Source organism: Catharus ustulatus, chromosome 4, assembly GCF_009819885.2.
Source record: "Catharus ustulatus isolate bCatUst1 chromosome 4, bCatUst1.pri.v2, whole genome shotgun sequence".
Lineage (NCBI taxonomy): Eukaryota > Metazoa > Chordata > Aves > Passeriformes > Turdidae > Catharus > Catharus ustulatus.
The window spans coordinates 38,547,996-38,570,738 of NC_046224.1; the positions used below are offsets into that span (position 1 = coordinate 38,547,996).

General features: G+C 35.5%; 1 protein-coding gene across 8 annotated transcripts in view; it reads left to right on the plus strand.

Moving 5' to 3' along the window:
• ANKS1B (ankyrin repeat and sterile alpha motif domain containing 1B) overlaps positions 1 to 22,743 on the plus strand; it is a 536,016-nt gene that overhangs the window by 213,422 nt on the left and 299,851 nt on the right. For all 8 annotated transcript variants that reach the window (XM_033058235.2, XM_033058234.2, XM_033058231.2 and 5 more), the window contains exon 9: positions 9,420 to 9,560. In XM_033058235.2, coding sequence (XP_032914126.1) covers positions 9,420 to 9,560 — 141 coding nt within the window. The remainder of the gene's footprint in view (positions 1 to 9,419; positions 9,561 to 22,743) is intronic.

Sequence of the window (22,743 nt, forward strand, 5' to 3'; positions counted from 1 at the left end):
CTGCTAATCCGCCAGAACTATGTGAACTACAGGAATCAGTAAGGAGTGGAGGTTAAATGTATGGTTTTACTTTATTTTATTCAATGATTCTTTTAAAGTTGACTAAGTAGGTATACTTTCTTAGAAGCAACAGCCTAACTTTCCTTTCTTTGCTTCTTAGTAAGATGTATACAAATAATGCTAGTGGTAAATAGTGTGGCAAAATGACCACCTGTGATAAGCTACTACAAAATAATGCTCTCTTTAAAAATTTTTTAGTAGCTGAAATTACAGCATTGAATGGTTTGTTTGGGCTACTTGTTTAATTTAATTTTTATTCTATCCTAATGGCAACAGGCAGATTTATTTTATAATAGTCATGTAAAATAAATTCAGTATTTTGTCCTCCTTAATTCTTGAAATAGTTGACCACTCATAACACAGAGTTTCATTGTATCCTGTTGACAGATTTTTCCAGTTTAGCAAGTGGAAAATGAATAGAAAAATATGCTGGACCAGATTCCTATACCTCTATAAAATATAATATCTTGAGGAATTCAGTTAAGGACAAGTGTCTTCTATTTACTATGCATTAGAAAAGTTTGTCCATGGACATCAAGAATGGGCTAGAAATGCACCCTTCAGCTTTTCTATGACTTTAATATATGCTGGAATCCTTGCCTGAATTCAGTGGTACAAATTTTTAAACTGAGATTAGAATCAGAAAACAGATTTGCTTAATGTGTCCTGTCACATGATGCATGTGTTGGTCTTTACACCAGTTTTTTATTTTTCCATAAAATTGTGAGGGCTGAATGACTTACATAATTTTTGAGTATCTATTTTTATTTCTCTTCTCTTGGCATCTATCCTTCCTAAACTTACCATAAGTTTCAGTTCAGTGTCATGAGGGAAAATCCCAGAAGAAGTTCTTCAATTTTATTTGCTTCAGTAATTATTTGAGATTAAACAATTTGCATTGATACTACCACTATTATTTTTGTTGATATTGGTGCTCTGCCTAATATCTCTGAAATATGGGCTGTTCACAATCTGCAAAGAAGCAACCTCAATACTACCTGTCAAACTTAGACAAAAATCATATTAAAATATAATTACTTTTTTATTACTATGCTGATCTTTCAGTTATGAATAGTTGCTTACTTATGGGTATCTTTTGTCTCTGTCAGTGGTGTCTCCTTTCAGAAATCTAAATAATTTTAACAGACCACAATCACTTCTTTAGTCATTCACACTTTCTAAGAAATATAATGCTTCGCAGGACTTATGGTTACTGATTGGCTTGTTTATCTCTATTTTATAGGAGATTTAAGACATTATATTATGACAGGCTGGAGAAAGAAATATTAAGTCTTCAGCTGCTTAGGAATGTCTGGAAAAGAGCATAAAGGTGTGCTTGAATTGCAGTGGATCTGAATGTGCGGTGTTGAATCTACCAGAGGAGAAAGGAACAGAACCAATGAGCTAGCACGGAAAAAACACCCCGTCCTACATCTTCTGGCAGCAATGATTATTGAGATGACTGCAGTGACGTTGCTGGTTTAATTATATAAGACAGGAAAAAGCAGTAATGTGCAGTATATGAACTTCACACTGGCAGATATTCTTACCAGCCATAGCAAAGGCTTTGCCTTCCTAGTGAAAGTGATTTTGAATGCTGCTGCCACGTGCCATGTGAATTAGGCTGCATTGAGAGCTGTTCTCCAGTTGATAGGATTCTGCATCTCTGATGGGTGGTGTGGGTGTGGGTGTGATCCTTTTCAACACCTCTAGAGTAGTCTGAGGCGTTGCTTGTGCTTCTGAGAACAAAAGGTAGATTACTCTTTGACTGATCTTTTCCAGTTAGGCCTTCAACTTCTAAAGCCTGCTAAGACATTTCAGCTGTCAGGTCTTCTACTGAGTTGTGTTTACATTATGTTTAGTGCTTGGCTGCCAATATGGCAAACCACTAGTAATTTGTTACTGCTGAATCTATAAATCATCTAGCAAAATTGTTCTTCAAAGCTCTTTTGATTACCCGCTCTTAACCAGCATTTGCCTTCAGATGACTAACTCAGTACTGCATGTAGTTCTTCTTTAGATTGGCTTTGTCTATTCAGGTATGATTTTCTTTTATGTCCTTTATTAAGCCAACAGCAGCTTAATGGAATAATAACTGCATTTTCATTAACACATTTCTACTGAGAATATGTGTGCTAAATAAAAAACTGTGCACTGGAGGAGTAATAAAGTAGTGACTTCTGCCTACTCTCTTACCACCTGATTTTTTTTCCCCTGCTTTAATTTCTCTTCCTTCTGCTCTATTTCATGACAAATAATATATGTTCTATAAGTTTCATCATACTGCCACCCACTTACCCACCCTCTCTTTCACAATTTTAAAAAAGGAAAAATGCATGGTTTACAGCTGATTTTCATGGCAATTACATACCACTGAGTTTTTCAAATGTTATATGATAACATTCAGATCATATACGGCTGTTAAATACAGAGATACCTCTGTAGCTATTGTCCAAGCAATATTTTCTCTGAGACATTTAAAGCCAAAAATGGTGGTCATTAATTTGAATTATGAGTTTTTCCTTTATGGAAAGGCAAATATTCTGTAACCTTTAATTCTATTTAATATTTTTAAAAATTATTAGCAGTTGATTTTGCTTTTATGCAGGCTCCTATGCCCTTCATTATCAGTTTCTTCTTTTTCATGTGGTACATGAGTTTTTCAGTGAGTCACATTTTGGAGTGAGTCATGTGCATATTGATTCAGGAAGATGCATAAGTCTGTCATTAACATGAGAAGTTCCATTAACTTAATTGCAACTGTTTCTGTGGTTATATTTCAGGACTCAAAAAAAGTTACCAAATTCCTTTCTTTTATGCACAGCCCATATTTCTATATACCTTCCTACATGCTAACATAGGTCAAACCTGCTATGCCTGTGGGATGGAAAGGCATTCCTAGAAAAATGTTTCTGTAGCAGAAGTCTATATGACTTCCTGAGTGAATTCTATTTTAGGGCTTTTTGCTTCATGTGCTAGGTTCTTTTTCATGGTAAAGTAAAGCACTTGAAATGCTTTGATATTAAAGATTTAAAATTAAATGTTGAACAAGTATTAAAGTTGGACAAGTATTTAAAACATAGGTTCACTTTATTTTAGCTAATGTTAAGAAAGAGAAATTAATTTTGCAGTTCATTCCTGTCCCAAACACATATATTAGAATGGAGTAAGTTATGGAAGTACCAATGTTTTGATACATTTTAGAGAAGTAGCTTAATCCATAGATTTAACAAATAACTTATATTAAATCACAGAATTAGCTGAGTTGGAAGGGGCCCACAAGGATCATCAAGTCCAACTCCTGGCCCTGCTCAGGACCATACCCATGACTCACACCCTGTGCCTGAGAGCATTGTCCAAATGTTCCCTCGGCTGTGACAGGCTTGGTGCTGTGATCACTTCCCTGGGGAGCCTGTTCCAGTGCCTAAACACCCTCTGGGTGAAGAACCTGTTCCCAATATCCTACTTAAACCTCCTCTGGCACAACTTCAGGCCGTTCCCTCGGGTCCTGTAACTGACCACCGGAGAGAACAGATCACCTACTACATTTTTAAATACTAAAACTTTTGTTTTATTGATGGTTGCCTCCTTCTATGAAAGTAGTGCAAAGATTCAGAATCATCTTAATATTCATTATTTATTCTATGTGCAGGGATTAATTAAAAAGTTCAAATGTATTACTCTACTTTCAATATGTGTCCAGATGTACTCATTTTATAATCTCATTTTTACTTAAAATTTTGACCTTATTCAGTATGCATTGTACTTGCCATTTGGTTCCAGGATGTAGTTCCTGTATAGTGTTAGATCTTTCTCTGGAGACAGAGTGATTAATTTTGGAGTGCTCATCATGATAGGTGTAAATAGCACTTGCCCACTGAGGGGTAGCATCTACACAATCACATAGTTTTCCTCATGTATTAATCACATTTGCCTTAAGTTAATATATTTTGTGTTTGCTACATGCAGTCATTTCACTTGACTCTACTGACTCAAGTTACAGGAATTTCTCCTCAGAATCAGATGTCACTATGATCTTGAGTACAGAGGATGTGGCCACTTCAGGTGTGGTGTTTCTTTTGGAGCACCAGTCAGAGAATATTATCACGTGTAGTTGGGCTGGTATACAGTGGTGTAGAGACCAAAATCCACATCTGGAACTGCTAGAGCTGAGATTTGCAGGGTAGTTAGGCTCATATGCCATTGAAAATAGTCAAAGAATCTCTCAAGATGATTCCTGATGTAGCCCGATGTTTGTGCAAACTTGCCTTCAGTTTCAGCATAGCCAGCAGATCAGGAACTCAAACTTAGTGACCATCTTGGAGATGTTGAAATGAAATGTCTAGCATCCCACAGGCAGAGGCAGGTACAGAGTCCAATTCTCCATCATTCTGTTGCTGTAAGTACAAGACTATTTTTGTCTTCCTGATACTTCTTTGCAGAATACAGCAGGTGCAGTCAAACTCTAACCAGACTCATACTGAATGAAAGAGATGCAAGCTTAGAACATGTTCGTGAAATAATGGCAGCAGATGTGCAGTGTTAGGTGAAAGACTAGATAATGAGGATGGGAAACAGAAAAACATTGGCAGGGAGAAAGCCTTGGGGCATGTGAGAAAGGTGTGCCCAGGTTCCCAAAGCCTTTCACTGTTGTGAGACATAGGATATATGTCATGATTGAGGCTCCTTCTTTTCAGGATCCTTACTGAATCTCTGAAGGACATATTTGCTTAATGTTGGGATGCTTCTGTAGAAAAATAGTAAATGATTGTATTATATGTCATGCCCTAATGCTTTTTTCTTCTGCATACCTCAGGCATTTTCCCCTGAGAGCAGCCTGGGCAGCAGCAGGGGGAGCACTGAGAGCACAGAACACTGTCCCAGCTCTTCTGTCCCTGTCTTGACTGCTGCAGCTGCTGGGGACAGCTGTGGCAGAGATTGACCTGCTTATCCTAATTTATAGAAGAGATTCAGGAACATTTTTCTGGTCTATTACTTCTTAGTATAATGTCAAAAGAGAATATTGGATAACAGAACTGCAATTTTTTTCACAGTGTAAGGTACTTGCCCTTTGGGCCAAGGATAGTCAGAAGCACATCTCTGTTAGGATGATAGAAAATACATGTTTGACAAATTGTTTCTGCAGAAGAAACTTTCTGCTGACCTCATTGTTTCAAATTGAGTGGCAGCATTTGACTTATCAAATGTCTGGTTGCTTTCTGCCTCTCTTAAGCAGAAGGATATTGCCTTCTGGATTTCATCTTTGCTGCTCCGTTTAAAAATATTGTTTTCTTACAAAGATAAATGATGAGGTAATGTTTGTGTCTCCAGAGCTATGATGCAATAGCAAATGGTAAATGTCCTGTTATTTTGTACCTTTAATAGTTTGCTGATGTTGATTTGCTCTAGCAGATACTGTTTGAAAGGGTATGAGAAATACTTCTGCAAATGGATGATATTATGAAAAAAACAGATACAAGGAAAGGTTTTGATGTGAGTACAGAAAAGTCTCTTATGTATTCTGAAACAAGGGAATTGAGTTGAATTTTTCCTAGCAGTGGCAGCTTACACATGTCAAGGTAGAAAGCAGACCAGTCTTCACTAAAAGCTGAGAAAAAGAGGGACATTTTGTATCATTTACTGTATTCCTTGAAAAAACTTGTTTAGGTAATAAAGTCATCTGTTAGATAGGAAATAGTTAACATCTCTTTAAAGGAAAGCCATACATAGAGGTATTTGTGTATTTTTTTATACATGATGTACAGCCGCTGAGCTGTGAATTTGGTAACTATGATAGTTAAGATTAAAGCTGCTCTCACCTTCTCATGTTGTTGACTTTTAAGAGTAGGCAGACTTTCTCTGCCTGTATTTGTCATTCTCTATGTTGATAAATATTGGCTTGCTCTCTTAGATCAGGATAGAGATTCCAGGTTATTGTGATAGACAATCTGGTTTACATACATGTTTTGGAGAGTAAATAGCCTCTTTATAAAGTGTCCTTCAATCTAAAGTATCCTAGTGCACAAATTTTGCCTTTTATGTAGATGGAGACATGAAGAGGAAGGCTTCCATACCTAAATTTTGGAAGTCATGATTTAAATACTCATAAAGTATGAAAATGAGAGATGATGCGATAGGCTCAGTAGTGTCTGAAGAAAATTTGTTAATTAACTGTAGTGGTCCAATGTCCTTATGCAAGATCTTACTACTCTCTCAAGCTATATCATTATTATTTTCTCTTTAAACAGAGAAATTACTTTGTTAGCCTCTTGCTACTGCAAGCAATGCCTAATACTTGATTTAGTGTTCCAGAACTTTAAATAAATCTTTGATTCTCTATCTGTATCTTGAGATTTCTCTAACAATTTTTCCTTTTGCATATCTCATCTAATATCATATAAGTTTTTCTGTCTGTTTTGTTTGAGGATTTATGTTACTTATGCTTGTGTCTCTTCTAACTTAGGCAGAAATTCCCTTATTGAAACTTAGTACCGCGGTTTATATTGACTTTGCCATTTCATGATGTCTAATTCAATTAATTGAGTAACTGTGATTTAGATGGCATTTTAAAATAACATTTGTTTGGGTTGTTTTAACTCAAAATGGTCATAAATAAGAGTTTCTACATTGTGCTGTTTTTCTTTTGTTGATAGAAATATCTTCTACTCTGTTTGTTTATTTATTTATTTATTTTCTGAGAGGTGGGCATAAATAACTGGTTTTACTAAAACTCTCCCTACAGGGCTGTATCAAGGCTTCCCAGTAGCACACACAGAATTAGATTTTCATGTTCAACGGATCTCTAATGAGACAAAATTAAATTATACAACAGAACAGAAAAATTAGAGAGTTCTGGGAAAGGAATGAAGGCTGTGAGAGAGTAACAGGAAACTGTGGTCTGGGTCTGGAGTTTTATGGGTTTGTATGACAATCTGAGCTCTGTGAATTGACTGTAGATTTTTTGGTATCTACAGACTCATCCCTCTTCCCAGGGTACACAACCCCAGTCTATCAAATTCGGGGCACTTGTCACCCCTTTCTCTCATGGAGCTGTTGACTCCTTCCTTCCTTTATCTTTGCAAATGCAGCTCTCTTTTCCTGCAGTAATTCCCACATATTTTTTTCCCATTGTCTGGGAAGAACTGGGCTTCTGTCAAGCACGGATGGGTGAGAAAGGTGATGGTAAAAGCTGTTTCTTCACCCTCCAGATAGACTTTTCTTAATGGTTCCTTTTTAGTGCCTTATTGGTGGCAGAAATCTGGGCAAGTATACAAACAGCTAACCCTGATCTGCGGTAGTCTGTAAACTAGTTGGTGTCATGTTCATACCTGCATTGTCTAGTTTCATGGGAGTACGAGTCAGTTTATTCCAGTCATATGTCTAATGAACTCTGGCATTGGCTGATCCTTTTTTGGATGATCAGGAGATTTGACTATATACTTTCCACTTCCTCTCATTCATATTGACATTATATTCCTGTGATTCACACTCTATTTTAGGCTATTTATATAAAATACATCTAACAGAAGTATACAACGCTCATTCTGCTTGTGTATTTTATTTTTATGGTTCAATAAGTTTGACATGGTGTTTTTTCACTCTGTTCTTGTAATGGCTAAATACTCATATGCTCCCCCTTCAGTGACTTTATTGTAATTCATCTGCCTTTAGTTGTGTTGAAAATTTCTCACTTATATTATGTGTGTGTCTTTTTTACCTTTACAAGTGTACTGACATTTTTATATGACTTTTGTCTTCATTAACTTCCGTTGGCTTCCGTAAAGTCACAGCTAATGTGTGTTACCTGCTTTCCTGTGCTGAGCACTGCTGCAGTTCTTTGAATTTTTCTCCAGGGGGCAAGAAGTGCTTTATTCTCTGGTACAGCAATTCTGAGATTTAAAATACAAGTGCAGGGCAGCTACCATGGAAGATGGTGTCAAAAATAGAGGGGAAGGACCTCTAGTCTGCTTCTTTTGTCTATGCAAATACCTAGCAATAATAGTCTTTCTCGACCTACACTGTGCAGAATTAACCCAATCTTTTTAATAATCAGTGTGAGAATATTGGTTGCTATGGCAACATATTCTGTGATACTACTAGAGTGTCAAAATAACCTATGAAATACCATGCTAAATTGACTTCTAAAATAAAAAGTAAATAAATCCACCTAACTTTACAAGATATGGCTAGATTAATGAAGTCTGCAACAAGAGAACAACCATTTTCTAATGAGGGGAATCAGAATAATGGAGTGGGATATATTGTGTTTTTCATCTTTGATGTATGAGTTGAGATAGAATTTAGAAACATTTTCACTGCTTAAATTAATAGTATACCAACAATTTTTGTGTTAAGAATTTAACACAAGAGTCAAGAGTTAAATAGTCCTCAGATGTTACACAATTTGAGTTAGTCTCAAGCGTCTGTCTGGTGCCTTTGCTTTTCCTACAGTTTCCATCAGCTTGTGTTCATCTTTAGCGCTGCTGCTGTTTCTCTACTTCTTTCCTCACTTACTTTTCTTTCACTTTTCTGTTCCCTTCCTTGCAGCAGACTCCATGTATTTCTTTATTCTATTGGCTAAAATGTTCTTCAATGAAGTGTTGGTGTTTTTAAGATGATTTTTACATGGACCCCATAAGAGTCTTAATAGAGTTAATATAGTTAATGTTACCATCAGATTGATAGCTGTGGTCAGCCATTGTCTCAAACAGTGCTACTCTGGTCAAACAAAAACCCAGCCACTTCTGAAAGAAGCCTACCTAAAGACATCATTTAGTATCTGAGTATCAGGCAGCTACTCAAGCAAATTTGAAGCAGGCTAGAACAGCTATTCCATATACCAATTAAAATAGGGACAAAGAATTAAGGTGTAAAAAAAATTTTTTTTTAACTTGTAACAGTTTGTGTTGACATGAGATTTGAAAAATCATTCATTACTGGGTTGACTTTCCTCCTTCTTCTAAAATTAATAAAAGTTCCAGACAATTTTTTGTCTTCAAAAACTGTGGACCCATCCAGGTAAATGTTCGTTTTTATTCTTTGTGGAATATCCTAAACTTAATGATATTACAGCAAATTTGAAAATAAAATTAAGTAGAAATTGCCAATTTATTGACAATAAAAACAATAAATATTTTCAATGTATATTAATATTTTCACTCAATTTTAAAGAATAATTACACCTTCCTTAGAAAGTATTATTTTCATACAGCAGTTCAACAGTTGAGTAGGTACTTTGTATTAAAATCGCAGTTTATCTTTTGGAATTTGTGAATGAGACACTCAAGTTCATAAGATAAAAAGTTTCTTTTCAATGTATCATAGTTTTTAATTTGAAAGTATGGTTTCTTTATGCACAGAGGCCTTCTTCGATGCGTTTATCACCAAGGGAGGAGGAAGATGATGATGCAGCTGAAAATACCTGTGGACCTTCTGGTTTATGGGAGGCACTGACACCTTGTAATGGATGCAGGAACCTTGGATTTCCCATGCTTGCACAGGTATGTGATTCCCTTTTCATCATAAAACTTAAAAACTATGGAAAAGCTGCTTAATCTCTGCCTTAACTCTTAGAGTTATTTATAGTCTTGCTTTGTTCCCTTTAAAATTGCTACTTTCACTCTTCATTTTAGTGTCAAAAGCTGGTTCCAAAATGAAATGTTTGATCATCCTGCTATAATATAATTCATCTGAGTTTAATATGGAGACTGATGTTTACTACCCCTATTTTAGACTGATAGCTGCTGTGTTGGATAGCTTTATTTTCCATCTGGAAAGAAATTTTGAAGTCACATAGTTTCCTTTGGGATAAGTACTCTATTTTTGACCGGCTTCTAATTAATATAATGACATCTCAGCCACTTTTTTATAGAATTAATTGAGGACATCATGCATAACTCAACTGATGTAAGAATATAGCCTAAAACTTCTCTTTGAACATTATGTAAGCTGAAGAAAAAAATCCCCAAATGTTTTCAAATGCTCATCATAATACAGAAGAGAATAAATAGAAGTGGGTAATATATTTGTGTCTAAGTCCCAACAAGTCTTGGAGCAGACCAGTCTGAGGCATCTACCGAAGCATTGCAGCAGCTGTGTCGTGAAAAAGTGATATTGTACTGCTACAGAACAGGATGATACTTATTGCTGCTTCTGGGTCTCCCTTGTTCTCTCCCCCCACTAAAAATTGGCACTCTCATTGCTGTAACATTTTTCCTGCACTTTTTTTTTTGTAGCATTGAATGAAGACCTGCCAAATTTCTGTTTAGAAAAGTCTGTTTTTTTCCTTTGCATCCTTACTTGGCACTGCATTTAAATAGCTTTGTCAGATTCTTGTGTACCACATTGGAATTACATATCCTGTCTCACCACAGTTCATACACTGTTCCTTTCATACCGTGACTGTACCTTTTATTCCCTTTAAGTCTCATGGGACTTGCACCTGTTTGAAGTCAATGCTGAAGCCTTCCCTGCAGTCAATGGAACAGGATACAGTAGCTCATGTGATTGAATAACAATGAACACTGCCCTGTTTCTTGATAAGGAGCCTTTATATTCCTTTCCCCTTTCAGTAGCTGTTTCCTACTTCATACTATCCATCATTTTAGACATTTGGCAAAGTGCGGAGTTGTCGGAATTATCCTAATTTACAATAGGAGTACTATAGTTACTATTTCCTCATTTTTAAGCATTTGTTTCAAAACATATTTCTTCAATGAAACTTTTCTTATTTAAATATCACCCATGGTCTAATTATTTGTAAATCTTTCTATGATGAACATACATGGCATTTTTATTTCCTCATTTTAGAAAATATTTTTATTTTCCTTGTTTCTTGTTTTTGTAAGGTAAACATAAAGGGTACTATAAAATTGAGAGATGTCTTTGAAAAGTGGAATCAAGTGTGGTTGGTTAGGTGGTATGTCTTTCCTATTTATAAAGAGATTCATTTCAACTACAGTGTAAGTTTTAAGACAGAGATTCCTGAATTAGTTTTATTCATTGTACTTAAATTTTAAGCTCAGACTTATGATATCCCATCCTTCTTGCTCTGAGAACAATAAGATTTTTAATTATGAGTACAAAACAGAGTATATTTATTATGCTTTCATTTATGATATGTCAGATTTTATTTCTAGATTGTTTCTATTCATAAAAATTGATGACAGAGATCGTTTTGGTCTTTTGTTGATTTCTTTTTATGGGAGAAAGGAAAGAAATTAGGTAGTGAAAAATCTCCAAACCAAAACCCAGTGACTTTGGTTTTTATAAATTGTTGCCATCAATGTATGCAGTCTTTCAAGCTGTTAGCTAATCTGTTGGATCTTTCACATTTACTTCAGAATGCAGCAGAGAACATCTTGTTCTAAGAGATTGAAAACACAAAGTATATATATGTAAGTTTCTGGATTAAGAACAGTATCTGGAATTGGTCTAACAAATTATATATGTGCAACGGCATGTTTTAGGTAGAAGTACACAAATATGTTTCTGATACTCATGTCAGTGCAGTAACATATCAGAAAGTGTAGACTTCGTCATGAAGAAACAGTGACATAAGGGTATTTGACGTGGTGTCTGAAAATTTGTATTCTCCTAAAGGTCCAAAAATAGGGAAAAGGGTATATCAATTATTGTTGAACACAAACGAGTTAATTTTTGCACTTCTCCTTTATTTAGAAATAGGTTTTACAATCATATAGTTGTATTGTGTTTGCACATCAAAGGTGAACAAACGTAAAGATTGATTCTTACTTTATATACACAATCTGAGGCACAATGATAACATGAAATTGAGTTTTAGGTGAGATTATGAATGTCCATCTGTGACCTGGTGAGCTAATAGTTTTCAATATGCCGAAGGAGAAGGCAGTAATCTTGACAAAGTTGGTTTCTTTTTTGTAGTTAGGGAAAAAAGCTTGTCTGGAGGTTCTTCTGGCATTCAGCATGCCATTGCTGTCTCTACTGAGCTGGGGAGTGTCATTTTAGACAGAACTATTACAGAAAGTTCTGTGCAAAATGTTATATCATTTAAAACCTAGCATAGCAGTAATACAGATATTCTCAGAACAAACAACTCTCACAGTTAAAAGTAGTGAAGTGCTGGAAGAGCTTTATGGAAAAATCTTTATGCCCTGTAAAAATTTCAGGGGTTTAGAATATGCAGCTGGATTTTTAGAGACTGAAATTTAGACATGTCTTATTTTATCAGAGAGTGTGTTCCATTTGTAGGTTATGATTTAGGGTTAATTTGGGGCTGTTGCTTTTTTCTGGAGTTAATCTTCAGTTTAGGGTAGAAATTTAGTTACCACATACATATTCACATTTTTTTGAGAATAAGGTAGCATACTCTGAATTTATGTATATTATTCCATTTTCTTTTTCTTGGATAGCATACTTTGAATATTTCTCTGCTGAGGGGCAAACAGGGCCTGATGTAGAGAGATAGAGGGCAGTCTGTAATGTCAGAGAGATGAGTGCTACAGAATTCTCTATGATCCCTGCAGTATTATCAGTTTAAAGCAAGCAGTTCGCACACCTTAATCTTGACAACCCTGCCAGCATATTTTTCTAATTATGATATGAAGTAATTGTGAGATAAGGCAGGTTTAGCTCTGTCCCATTTAGGATGCTTCTGGGTCAACTTGACTGTACTGTGTCTTGAATTGTGTTGTATGCGGAACTTAAAAATCCTGACAATTATTCTGTGTGTTTGACTTGATGACAGTCAGGAAGACCTCATTTGTCTGTTACAAAATGAAGATAATGTGTGTAAAGACAGCAGTGCAGTTGCTATGGAAAAATTGAACTTTGATTCAAAAGCCTAAGTATAAATCTTCATGTTGCCAGTTGCTGGGAAGCATGGCTCTTCACAAAAATATGTGGAAATTTACTTAAAATGTTATGTTTCTAGCTTAGTGTCAATTTTTCGTCTTTTAAGAGGGAATGAACTTCTGGGAGGCCTTGACATTTTCCGTAAAGACCGATCAACATTCTGCTTATATAACTCTAGGATTCCTAGAGGTAGGAACTCCAGTAGCTTTATCATGGGTTCTCCTGTGGAAGAGAGACTTTCCCCCCAAAATGCCTTTTTATTGAGATGGAGGGAAGGAAAAGTGGACTCCTAACTACATTTTTGGGAGATGAGAACTGCGTGCAATAATTTCTTTATCAGTACAGGCTATGGTGGGAATATTTAAAGTTTGGAGTTTGAGGCATCTGTTAATAGGGTTATGTATTTCAACTCTGCCTTCTGGAAGATCATGTTGTTTGTCTACTTCCTTTTGTAAATTTTAAAAAGTAATTTTAATGGGAAGAAATTTTGTACACTATTTGTATTGTAGAAGCTAGTTAAGGTTTGTTCTGTAGAAAACCTTACACTGAAAATTATTATTTTGCAATTATTTTTGCATTTTTGAAGTCAGTTCAGGATACATGGGGTAATTAAGTAAGGAGCTAACTCAATTTTCACACAGAGATCAAACCTGCTCCTAAAAAAACCTCTGTACTGACACTCTCTGGAGAGAGGCAGCATGTCTCTTTCTGAAGAATGTTAATATTGGGAATTTTATTTGGCATTATTTGTTTTCATTTTAACATATTTTTTCAGATTGAACTCTCTCTATTATTAGTTGCCTCAAAATTTTACTTAGATTTTAAGCTTAATGCAAATGTTCGAGTTGTTTTTGAACTGCTAAGGTGTGGGGGAGGTAGTATAAAAAATAAAGTATTCATCCTTTGTTTTTCAATAAAAACTGAGAAAAACAAAGAACATGTTTTTAATTAAACAATAATGGCTAAAGTGTTTCAGCTTGGTTTTTCAATCCATTAATAACTTTGCTGTCAGTGCATTCAGTGGAAGCACATTTCAAACTAGACTGGTAAAGAAGCAGTCTAGCTTTTGGCAGCCAGACTGGTTGATCTTACTTGGTGCTGAAATTCTCCAAAATTAGAAACAGAAAGTCTTGTGGCATTGTCTAATTTCTATGTTACATGGAAGGAAACCTGTCTTCTTGTTTAGTGATGATACAGACAAAGTAGAGAAAGCTTTGACCTGAAGTATACCCACGTAGAGACAGCCAGAGTAAAATTGTTACATTATCTGTAATATTTTCCAATAGTTTCTAACCTTCAGTGAAAAATATTTTTTCTTAATTTAGTGGATTAAATTATGAGTTTACTTAAATGAGAGTAACATGGAAAGCTCTACTACCCATAAAAAATATTTCTGTTAAACTCCTGATTTGCAGTGTTGTCTCTTCTGCACTAAGCTTAAGTCTTATTAGTAATTTCAGGAACACACCACCCACACACTGAAGCAGCTACTGAAAAGTGCAATATGTATTCTGCCTAGAAAGAACCAGCAGGTGATGATTATACCCTGCTGAACAGTGATAGAAAATATGTATATTGAAAAAATTGTGGCTTATTTTAGTGCTATGCCACATTTTCTGATTGTGTTTTAAGGAATGAAGCTGAATGTTTCAGTCTTGCACATGGTATGTATTACATATGTAGCTTCTTAATTTCCAGTGTAAATTTGGAGTTGTCCATGTAAATTTGCAGATCTTGTGTTGGAAATACATTTTTACTGTGCTAGTTGTGTAATCTAGACACCAATACCCAATATGACCAGAGAAGTTATAATCTGTTTATCCTTGGGTATTTGCAGAATTGACTGGTCAATCTCCTAATGGTTAAGTTCTGCTTCAACTGCAAGTTTGGAGGAGAATAATTCCAGAGATCTCTTTCATATAGTTGCTAACACCCATGTTCTATAATCCTCTGTAAGGCTATGGGACCTCTGATCAGCTTATTTCTTAAAAAAATTAGGACTGTCTCTGCAGTTTGTAAATCACTATTTTTGAAAATTTGGCTATCCCTGTCCAGCACTGTGTAAATCTGGTCACTGCTGGGATATGCTCTCTCTTGGTGTGATCGTGAAACAGCAAAATTAAATGGGATGAGAGAGAAAGAAGTTGGAACTGTTGATGCATGTCAGAAATAATCTGAAATATTGATGACTGTAGTGGTTAACAAGATGAAATTTAATTCCTATTAATGAGATTCAAATTCATATAGAAATTACTGTTGAATTAAAGACTGTCACATACCTAGCTGAAACATGGTAATCTGGGGAGATCTTACATAGAATAACTATATCACATTTTGTTGTTTGTGGTTTGCAATTTAGCAGTAACCAGAAGACACACTTTGTTGGAATGTTTTTGCTTTCAGTGCTACCTCTCAAATTATGGGAAAATGGGGAAAAAATCAATCTGAATTGCCCAGTTAATAGATAGCAATAGCACATGGCAATTAGTTTTGTACATGAAAGAAGTTGCACTTTGTGTTAAAAACTTCATGTTTGAACTTCACCTGAGTCATAACAGAAATATTAAATTTTCTGGTTTTAATATACTGCTTTATGTTGAACTTCCTAGTTATTCTGACCAAATTGGGCTACTGTCCCATATTGGCATTTCCTGGGGAAAAAAGCCATCACAGACACATTGTACTTGTTGCTCCTACCCTACCATAGTAATAGAAGGAAGAGTTTATGAACAAAAGTACTGGTGTTGAGGTATCTGGAGTTAAGATATCAGTTGAGTGGGGGTATGGATATGGATATTACAACACAGATTTGCTGCACTGATTAGCCATGCAGTCAAGCTTTGTGTCAGGTTGTATTTCTGTGAAGGGCTGTTTAAAAGCACTTGACCTTTCGGGGTTTTTTTGAGCACAAAAGCCTATTTTGTATTTTTGTTTTGCTTATTTTTTATGATGTTAAAAATATATCTGAGAACCAAGCTAGTACTGGAACTGTGAGAGATTTTTTTTTACTTCAGTTTTGTAGTACAGAAAATCTTGGCTTCATAGTCCATGAGAAGTCTGTAAAATTTATAGACCTGATTTCTTTCTTAAGAAAAGACCTGACTGACAGCTGGACTTTTAAAAATAACAACTCTATAGTATCAACTGTGAATCCTCTCTTGCTGTGCAAAAGGAATTGCGTGCCTTGGGTTTAAAGTCATGTCTGGTGGTTTGAAAGTGAAAACCTTTAAAGCTGGTATCCATTATACTGAGTCTGGAAATGAGATAGATCCTGAATCAACAAATTTCTTAAGTATAAGCATTAACGTGCTCAATACCACTAGGGTTTCCATACAAATGGAACTTTATAGAGATACCTTGTATTTTCACCAAAATTCAAAACTAGTCTAAGACTTAGTTTCTTAAAATCCCAAACTGATTGTCATTATTTTTTTTCACTACTAGTAACCTGTAATTAGGAAGAACTCGTGAACGGGATGTAAAATAAAATGAAACCTAAGTTGAGGGAGTATGTATTTGAGATATAAAAGGGAGATATATATAAGACTACATTGTCTCATGTTTTCATGAAAAGGTATCTTGGATTTACTTTTGATAGAAAATGTCATCTACCAATTATAGTGAAATACTTATTTTTAGTTTAAGGCCTCTGAGAAAGGCAATTCAGGTAGAAAATGGGAATCTCATGTTTCATGTTTTTTTAATCTAAAATGTTAATCATATATATATATATATATATATTACAGTAGAATGCAGGTGCTCTATTCACTTTCCAGATGGAATAAACACTTCTATTTTATAAAATCTACTATAATAAAAAGAAACCATATTAATACTCCTAATAGTATGGTGAATATCTGTGTTCCTTTGGTGAAAAGGGGAGATAACTTTTTAGAAAAAAAAATGTTATAAATATGTCTCTGTATAACCCAACAGTCCACCAGGCATTTTGTGGTTTTTTGTGATAAAAGGTGTAAATGTGAAGACGGTGAGGTAAATTAATAAATTGACAATGTCAAACCAACTATATCATTTTTGTAGGTGCTATTTTTTAAGGCAATGTTCAGTCCTATTTTTGTTTATCTAATTTTGAATTTAGCAAAATTGAGTCTATAACTCTCAGACAATGTTTTAGCCCAATGGTCTAAGTACTTACAAACTACTAGGTTTGTCCCTAATTAACTTTAATGATTAGCAGATACTACATACAGATAAGAGTTTATATACATAAAGCTTTTTTTAGTAAACTGTTGTAATATGTTTGTATATGGGCAGGTTATTAAATTCTCCCTTATTCAGATTGGTTTTATAGAGTTAGTGTTTTTGCATTGTGAAAAAGAAATATTGACAGCAGAAAACTCCTTCAGACACCCATCTGGGTGTTCTTGCTCCTTGTATCATTAGAAAGTGTCCATATCCCTGAAGATGCTCGACTGGTTGGTCTTTTCTGATGAACAGGAACCACTGCGAGCCAGCCAGTGTGAGATATGAAGTAGAGGGATGGTTTTCACCACATGCCTAGTTTTTGAGCTGAACTTGTGTGCAAATTAAACACCAGGGCACTGAGGGTGCACACCTGACAAGGGTTTCCTTTACTCCTTTCTACCCACTTCCAAAGTGGACAGACTGAGTGTATCTTTTTTTAAAAATCTCGTTTGAATGAAATAATGATCTATTATAATGTTCATGAGCACTTTTTGAGCTGCCTCTTAAGGATAGCAATCCTAACATCTTCTGCCCCCGCCTCCAGACAGGTGTATCTCATCAGGACTGTAAGATCAAAGAAGAACTGCACACACTCCACAGTTTGGATTTTTAGTGACTAGAATCTCACTTTTGACCCAGAAAGAAAGACCCACTGCCAAGGGTTTCCTGTTGTCTGACTTTAGGTGGTTTTATGAAACATCCAGGCTTTCTGAATAGCAAATTTCTTATACTTACTGACACTGTTTTCTCATCATGAAAACTTGAAATGATCTTGAGTGTTTTTTAACTTTTTAGCATTTACATTGCTATTTTGGAGATGAGTTATTAGCTGAGGAAATATGAGAAAATAATTTAATCAGGACCCTAGAGCAAGAGAATCATTAGGGAAAAAGTTTTTTTTGTCGGAACTTTTTACCATCTTTTTGTTTTGGTTTTGAGGAAACTGACATTGTTTGTATATAAAGGGTCAATATCCTCTTAACTTATGTTTACTGCTAATGTGTGTATTTCCCCTGTTGTCATGGAATAACTTGTTTTACTGTTTTTAAGCACCACTTCTAGCTTACTGTATGAATTTACTATTTCCCTCCGACTTTCTCTTACTGTTAGGCTTAGTTTTCACATTGCTGAAATATCTGCCAAGTTTATTTGCTATTATTTAATTAGGAAGTATTAAATTTTACACTTTGTGTGCTGCTGGGATCTTTAAAGAACAATTTTTAACACTTTTTCTGATAATTTATTTCACTTTTCAGTTATGTAATAAATAAAAAGTATGATTCACAACAAAGTTCTTTTTATTTAGATAATACAACTCTCCATAACTTTAGTAGTTTAAAAACATTTTCTTGTTCTGTTTTACTGTGGGAGCATGTGTAGGAGAGATTTAAGAGAGTCTTGGTTTATTCTATTGCAATATTAACTTTTTATACCAAATATACTTAATTTTTTATTTCTTCAGTGTCAAAAAACTTCAAGTGTGGAAGATTTTCTTTTCTGAAATACCAAATATTTGTCTCTTCTATCAAATCTGTTGTATGTGGTATAAATTAATTGGCTTCTATTGTGCAAATATTTCTGAGTCTTTACTTGATTTCAGAACAAGCTGTAGTTGATAGATATTGAGCTATAAAATGTGAGAAATGTGAGTCTGCTTAGCATAGAGTAGTGTGTTAATTGTTTTCTGCATTTGCTGTCAAATATTGACTTCAGTATAAGGTTTTTCAATATGCAACATTTTGCATGGTTTCTGCCTTTATAATGTGAGGAATTAGTTTTCATGTTTACTGCTTCAATTGGATCTGCATCTGTATGTTTAAAATGTAGGCTTTAGAGCATAAGCATCTTGCGGAGAAGTATTGTTTCCATGGAGCTTAGGTTTCAGCTCATTTTGTCGGTTTTTTTTTTTTTTTTTTTTCCTAATATAATAGCCTTTATTTTACAGAGGCATTTTCCCATGGCTTGAAATTCAAACAAGACATGATTTTTTTTTTTTTAATGCTTTTTATGAAAACAATAGAAAAAAAGGTGGATATTTAAATTGGAAATTGCTTTCTAGATTATAATTGTATTTTTTCAGCTAAACTAAGAATCATTTATTAAAACAGTTATTATATTATGCTACGTTGCCACACACAACCATTAACATTTGCATAAACCAGATTATGTACACTTTCAGCATATTTTTTGTCACAGTGAGTTATTTATTAGAGGAAGCATCTGGTCTTTTTAGCAGCCTGAGTGTTGTATTCATGGTAAAGCATGTAACATGACTACAATAATCTAGGTTCATTTGAAATGCTGAATATCTGCCAGTTAGAATTATGAAAACACTGCATAAAATATAGTGACATGTTTCTGCTGCTGAGGTTAGCGCTGCATTCATTATGCTCACAATTTACCCGTGTCTTCACACATTTATAGTTTAGGCTACATTAGTGAGTTTTGTGTTGTAAGGCATTGTAGGAACCTTTAACTGTCAGGGATTTATGTCTGTAGAGTTTTTGTATGAACTTTGAAACATGGATATGTGAAAATATGCACTGGGGAAGGAGAAAATAAACCTGAATTAGGGGTGTTATATAAATAATTCTCTTTTTTCTCATACATAATATTTGAAAAAGCAAATCTAAATTTTGAATGATTTCTGAAAAACTAAACATCATATTTCTAACTAAATAATCAGGCCAAGAGCTCTTGCATGCTTTTTAAAATTGATGTTTTTCTCAGCTCTTTGGAAGGCTTACTGAAATGTACAAAGGCTGTTTCAGGTGCAGAAGGGAAATAATTACTTTATGTAACATAGTTAACTCTGTACTTGTATTATTCCTACAACAGCAAACCCGCAATTTCAGATGTTTAGTGAAAGGGTAAAAGATCATACTCTTTTGAAATCCTTGCTAGAAATACCTTGTACAGACCAGAGTAGATCCTCCAGTGTCATTACTCTTAAATGAATTATTGGTGATTTTTCAGATTCTGTAATATATCGTGAACCTTATTATATGTTCTATGACAAATTACACATTCAAGTGTTTCTAGCTGTCATAACAATGAACATTTATGATAGTTTGACTCATGAAAAATTATTCTAATTGTACAATACTATGAAACTTTCTTTTGTTAAATTGTTAGTAATAGATAAATGTGTTTTTCCTAGCCATAAATTATAGTAATATTCATGATATCTTTGACTGGAAAGGCAGTCAAAATAAATATTTCTCTATCTACTTGGGGGCTTGGTTATTGTGATAGGGAATACTTTGAGTTGTTTTTGCCTAGTACATTATTGTGGCAAACTTGTGCAACGCTGTTTCAAATTCAAGCATTTTACTTTTCATCTTCCTTCATGACAGAAAACTGTTCTAATTATCTTTAGTCATTGATCAGGAGTTCTTTATTGCTTGAATTCTTGATTCCTCTCAGCAACCTGCAGTTGCTTATCATCAATATTTCAGTGTGAAGTGTCCCAATCCAACAAGGTTATATATCAGACTGGGTACAAACATCAAGAATTATGTTTGATGCAAATAAACTCAGACTAGATGTAAGGAAAAACATTTTTTACACTGAGAATTGTGAAACACTGTAATAGTCTGCCCAGGGAGGAGGTAGATGCCCAGTTCCTGGAGCTATTCAAGATCAGGGACTCTGAGCAACCTGGTCTAGTTTAAGATGCCCTTCTCCATAGCAAGGTGTTGGATTAGGTGACCTTTAAAGGTGCCTTCCAACCCAAACCATTCCATGATTCTATTATTCTATGACGTAAATGGGATAAATGCAGTATTCATTGCTCACACTCAGGATAATCAGGAGCTTTGGATTGATGGACCATATAAGACCAATAACCCATATAAGACCATTAACTCTCCAAAGTTTCATAAATAAAGTATCACAGTACTCTTTTAAGGAACAGCTAGGCAGAATCTGTCATGCTATGATAGAAAGACAACCACCTGGATTCTAGATACTGGTCCTCTGGCCTTCAGCAAGCCAGGGGAGATAGCACAAAACCCTGTTGGATCTCAAGGGGTATGTCAGAATTTAATAGCTGTTCTTCGCTATCTATATAAATGAAAAAGACATTTCTAAAGGTGACAGATAGATTGCATTCTATCTTTCTATGTTTCCCAGGTTATTTCTACTTCAAGAGAAGAGTTATGTGTGACCCTGGCATGTTGTCCCATGTTCCAGGGAAGTAATAAAGCTTCAAGTGACCTGATTTTTATAGGAAAGGATATTGACAGAATGAAAACATTTCTGTTAAATAAAAATTCTGTCTTCTTGACAGAGTGTCAGTTCATATTAGGTGCCTTCTGAGCCTGTATCATTCTATTAATAGCTCATACAAACACAAATTTGCATATACTGCTTACATCTCAGCCCTTAAGCATACATCATTCAGTTTGATTCCTAAGAGGAAAGCAAGACTATATAGAAGGCAGAAGCAAGAGAATCTAGAAACCTGGCAAAAATGTGGAAAAAAGTCTTAGTCAACATCATGTAGTTCTTGAAGATTTAGTCATGTTACGGCACATTGTTTCACAATTGGGTATAACTCTTTGCAATGGCCAAAAAGAGCTATTTTAGGAACAATTTCATTCCCACTGATTAAAAATCTCTTACCCCTGTGCAGGTTTCAGACAGTGTTTCATAGGTATTATATCTTCAAACATATGCTCAGAGGAGACCCAGCTGACTGCAGGCCTACGAGTAAGGGCCGCAGTGTGTCCTTGGCATGTGATCTGCAACTTCAGTGTCACATTACTGTTTCTTTCTACAAGATAAAAAGATCTAATTTACATTTATCAGCATGGGTGGCTGTTATCTGGTGATTTCCTACTAGAGTGACTCACTCATTCTCATTGTTGGGTGGTTTTTTTAATGCTATTGTGTATGTATTTTTATCCCTTCCACAAAAAAATACTTATTTTAATGTACTAGCAGCCCAACACATTATTTTGATGAAGTTATAATTTCAAATAAGAACAAATTATGTCTTGATGGTAGTGGTCAGTTTTATGTCCCATGTTCAGCAATTTGGAATGGTTAATGGAAATTTGGGATTGGATAATATCTATTTTTAAAATATAAATTAGACTCAGATTTTGATTTCATGACTAAAGATGAAAGAAAAGTACAGTAATTTCACAACCATAAGGCGCACTGGACTATAAGGCGCACCCCCGGGAGTCGGTAAATTTTGCAACTTTGTAGATCATATAAGGCGCACCGGACTATAAGGCACACTTTTTTTTTGCAGCGAGGATCCGCCTCCAGCTCCCCCTGCGTGGTTGCTGGCTGAGGCCCTGCCTCAACCAGGCAGCCATGGGCCCCCGGGCCCGCCTGTACCCGGCGGGGCCAGGCTATGCCTGCTGCTGCTTGGCCCTGCCCCTCCGGGACCGGGCTATGCCCACCACCACTCTGTGCCGCCTCCACGGGGCCGGGGCATGCCTGTTGGGGTGCCGTGGGCCCCCGGGCCCCCCTGCACCTGGCAGCCCCAACCCCATGGCCCCGCCTCCACCCGGCAGCTGTGACCCTGCCGACTCCCCCTGCGACTCCCACTTCCGGGTTGGCAAATTTATGAGCTTTTGCCCGTACATAAGGCGCACCAGACTTATAAGGCGCACTTCCGCGTTCGGG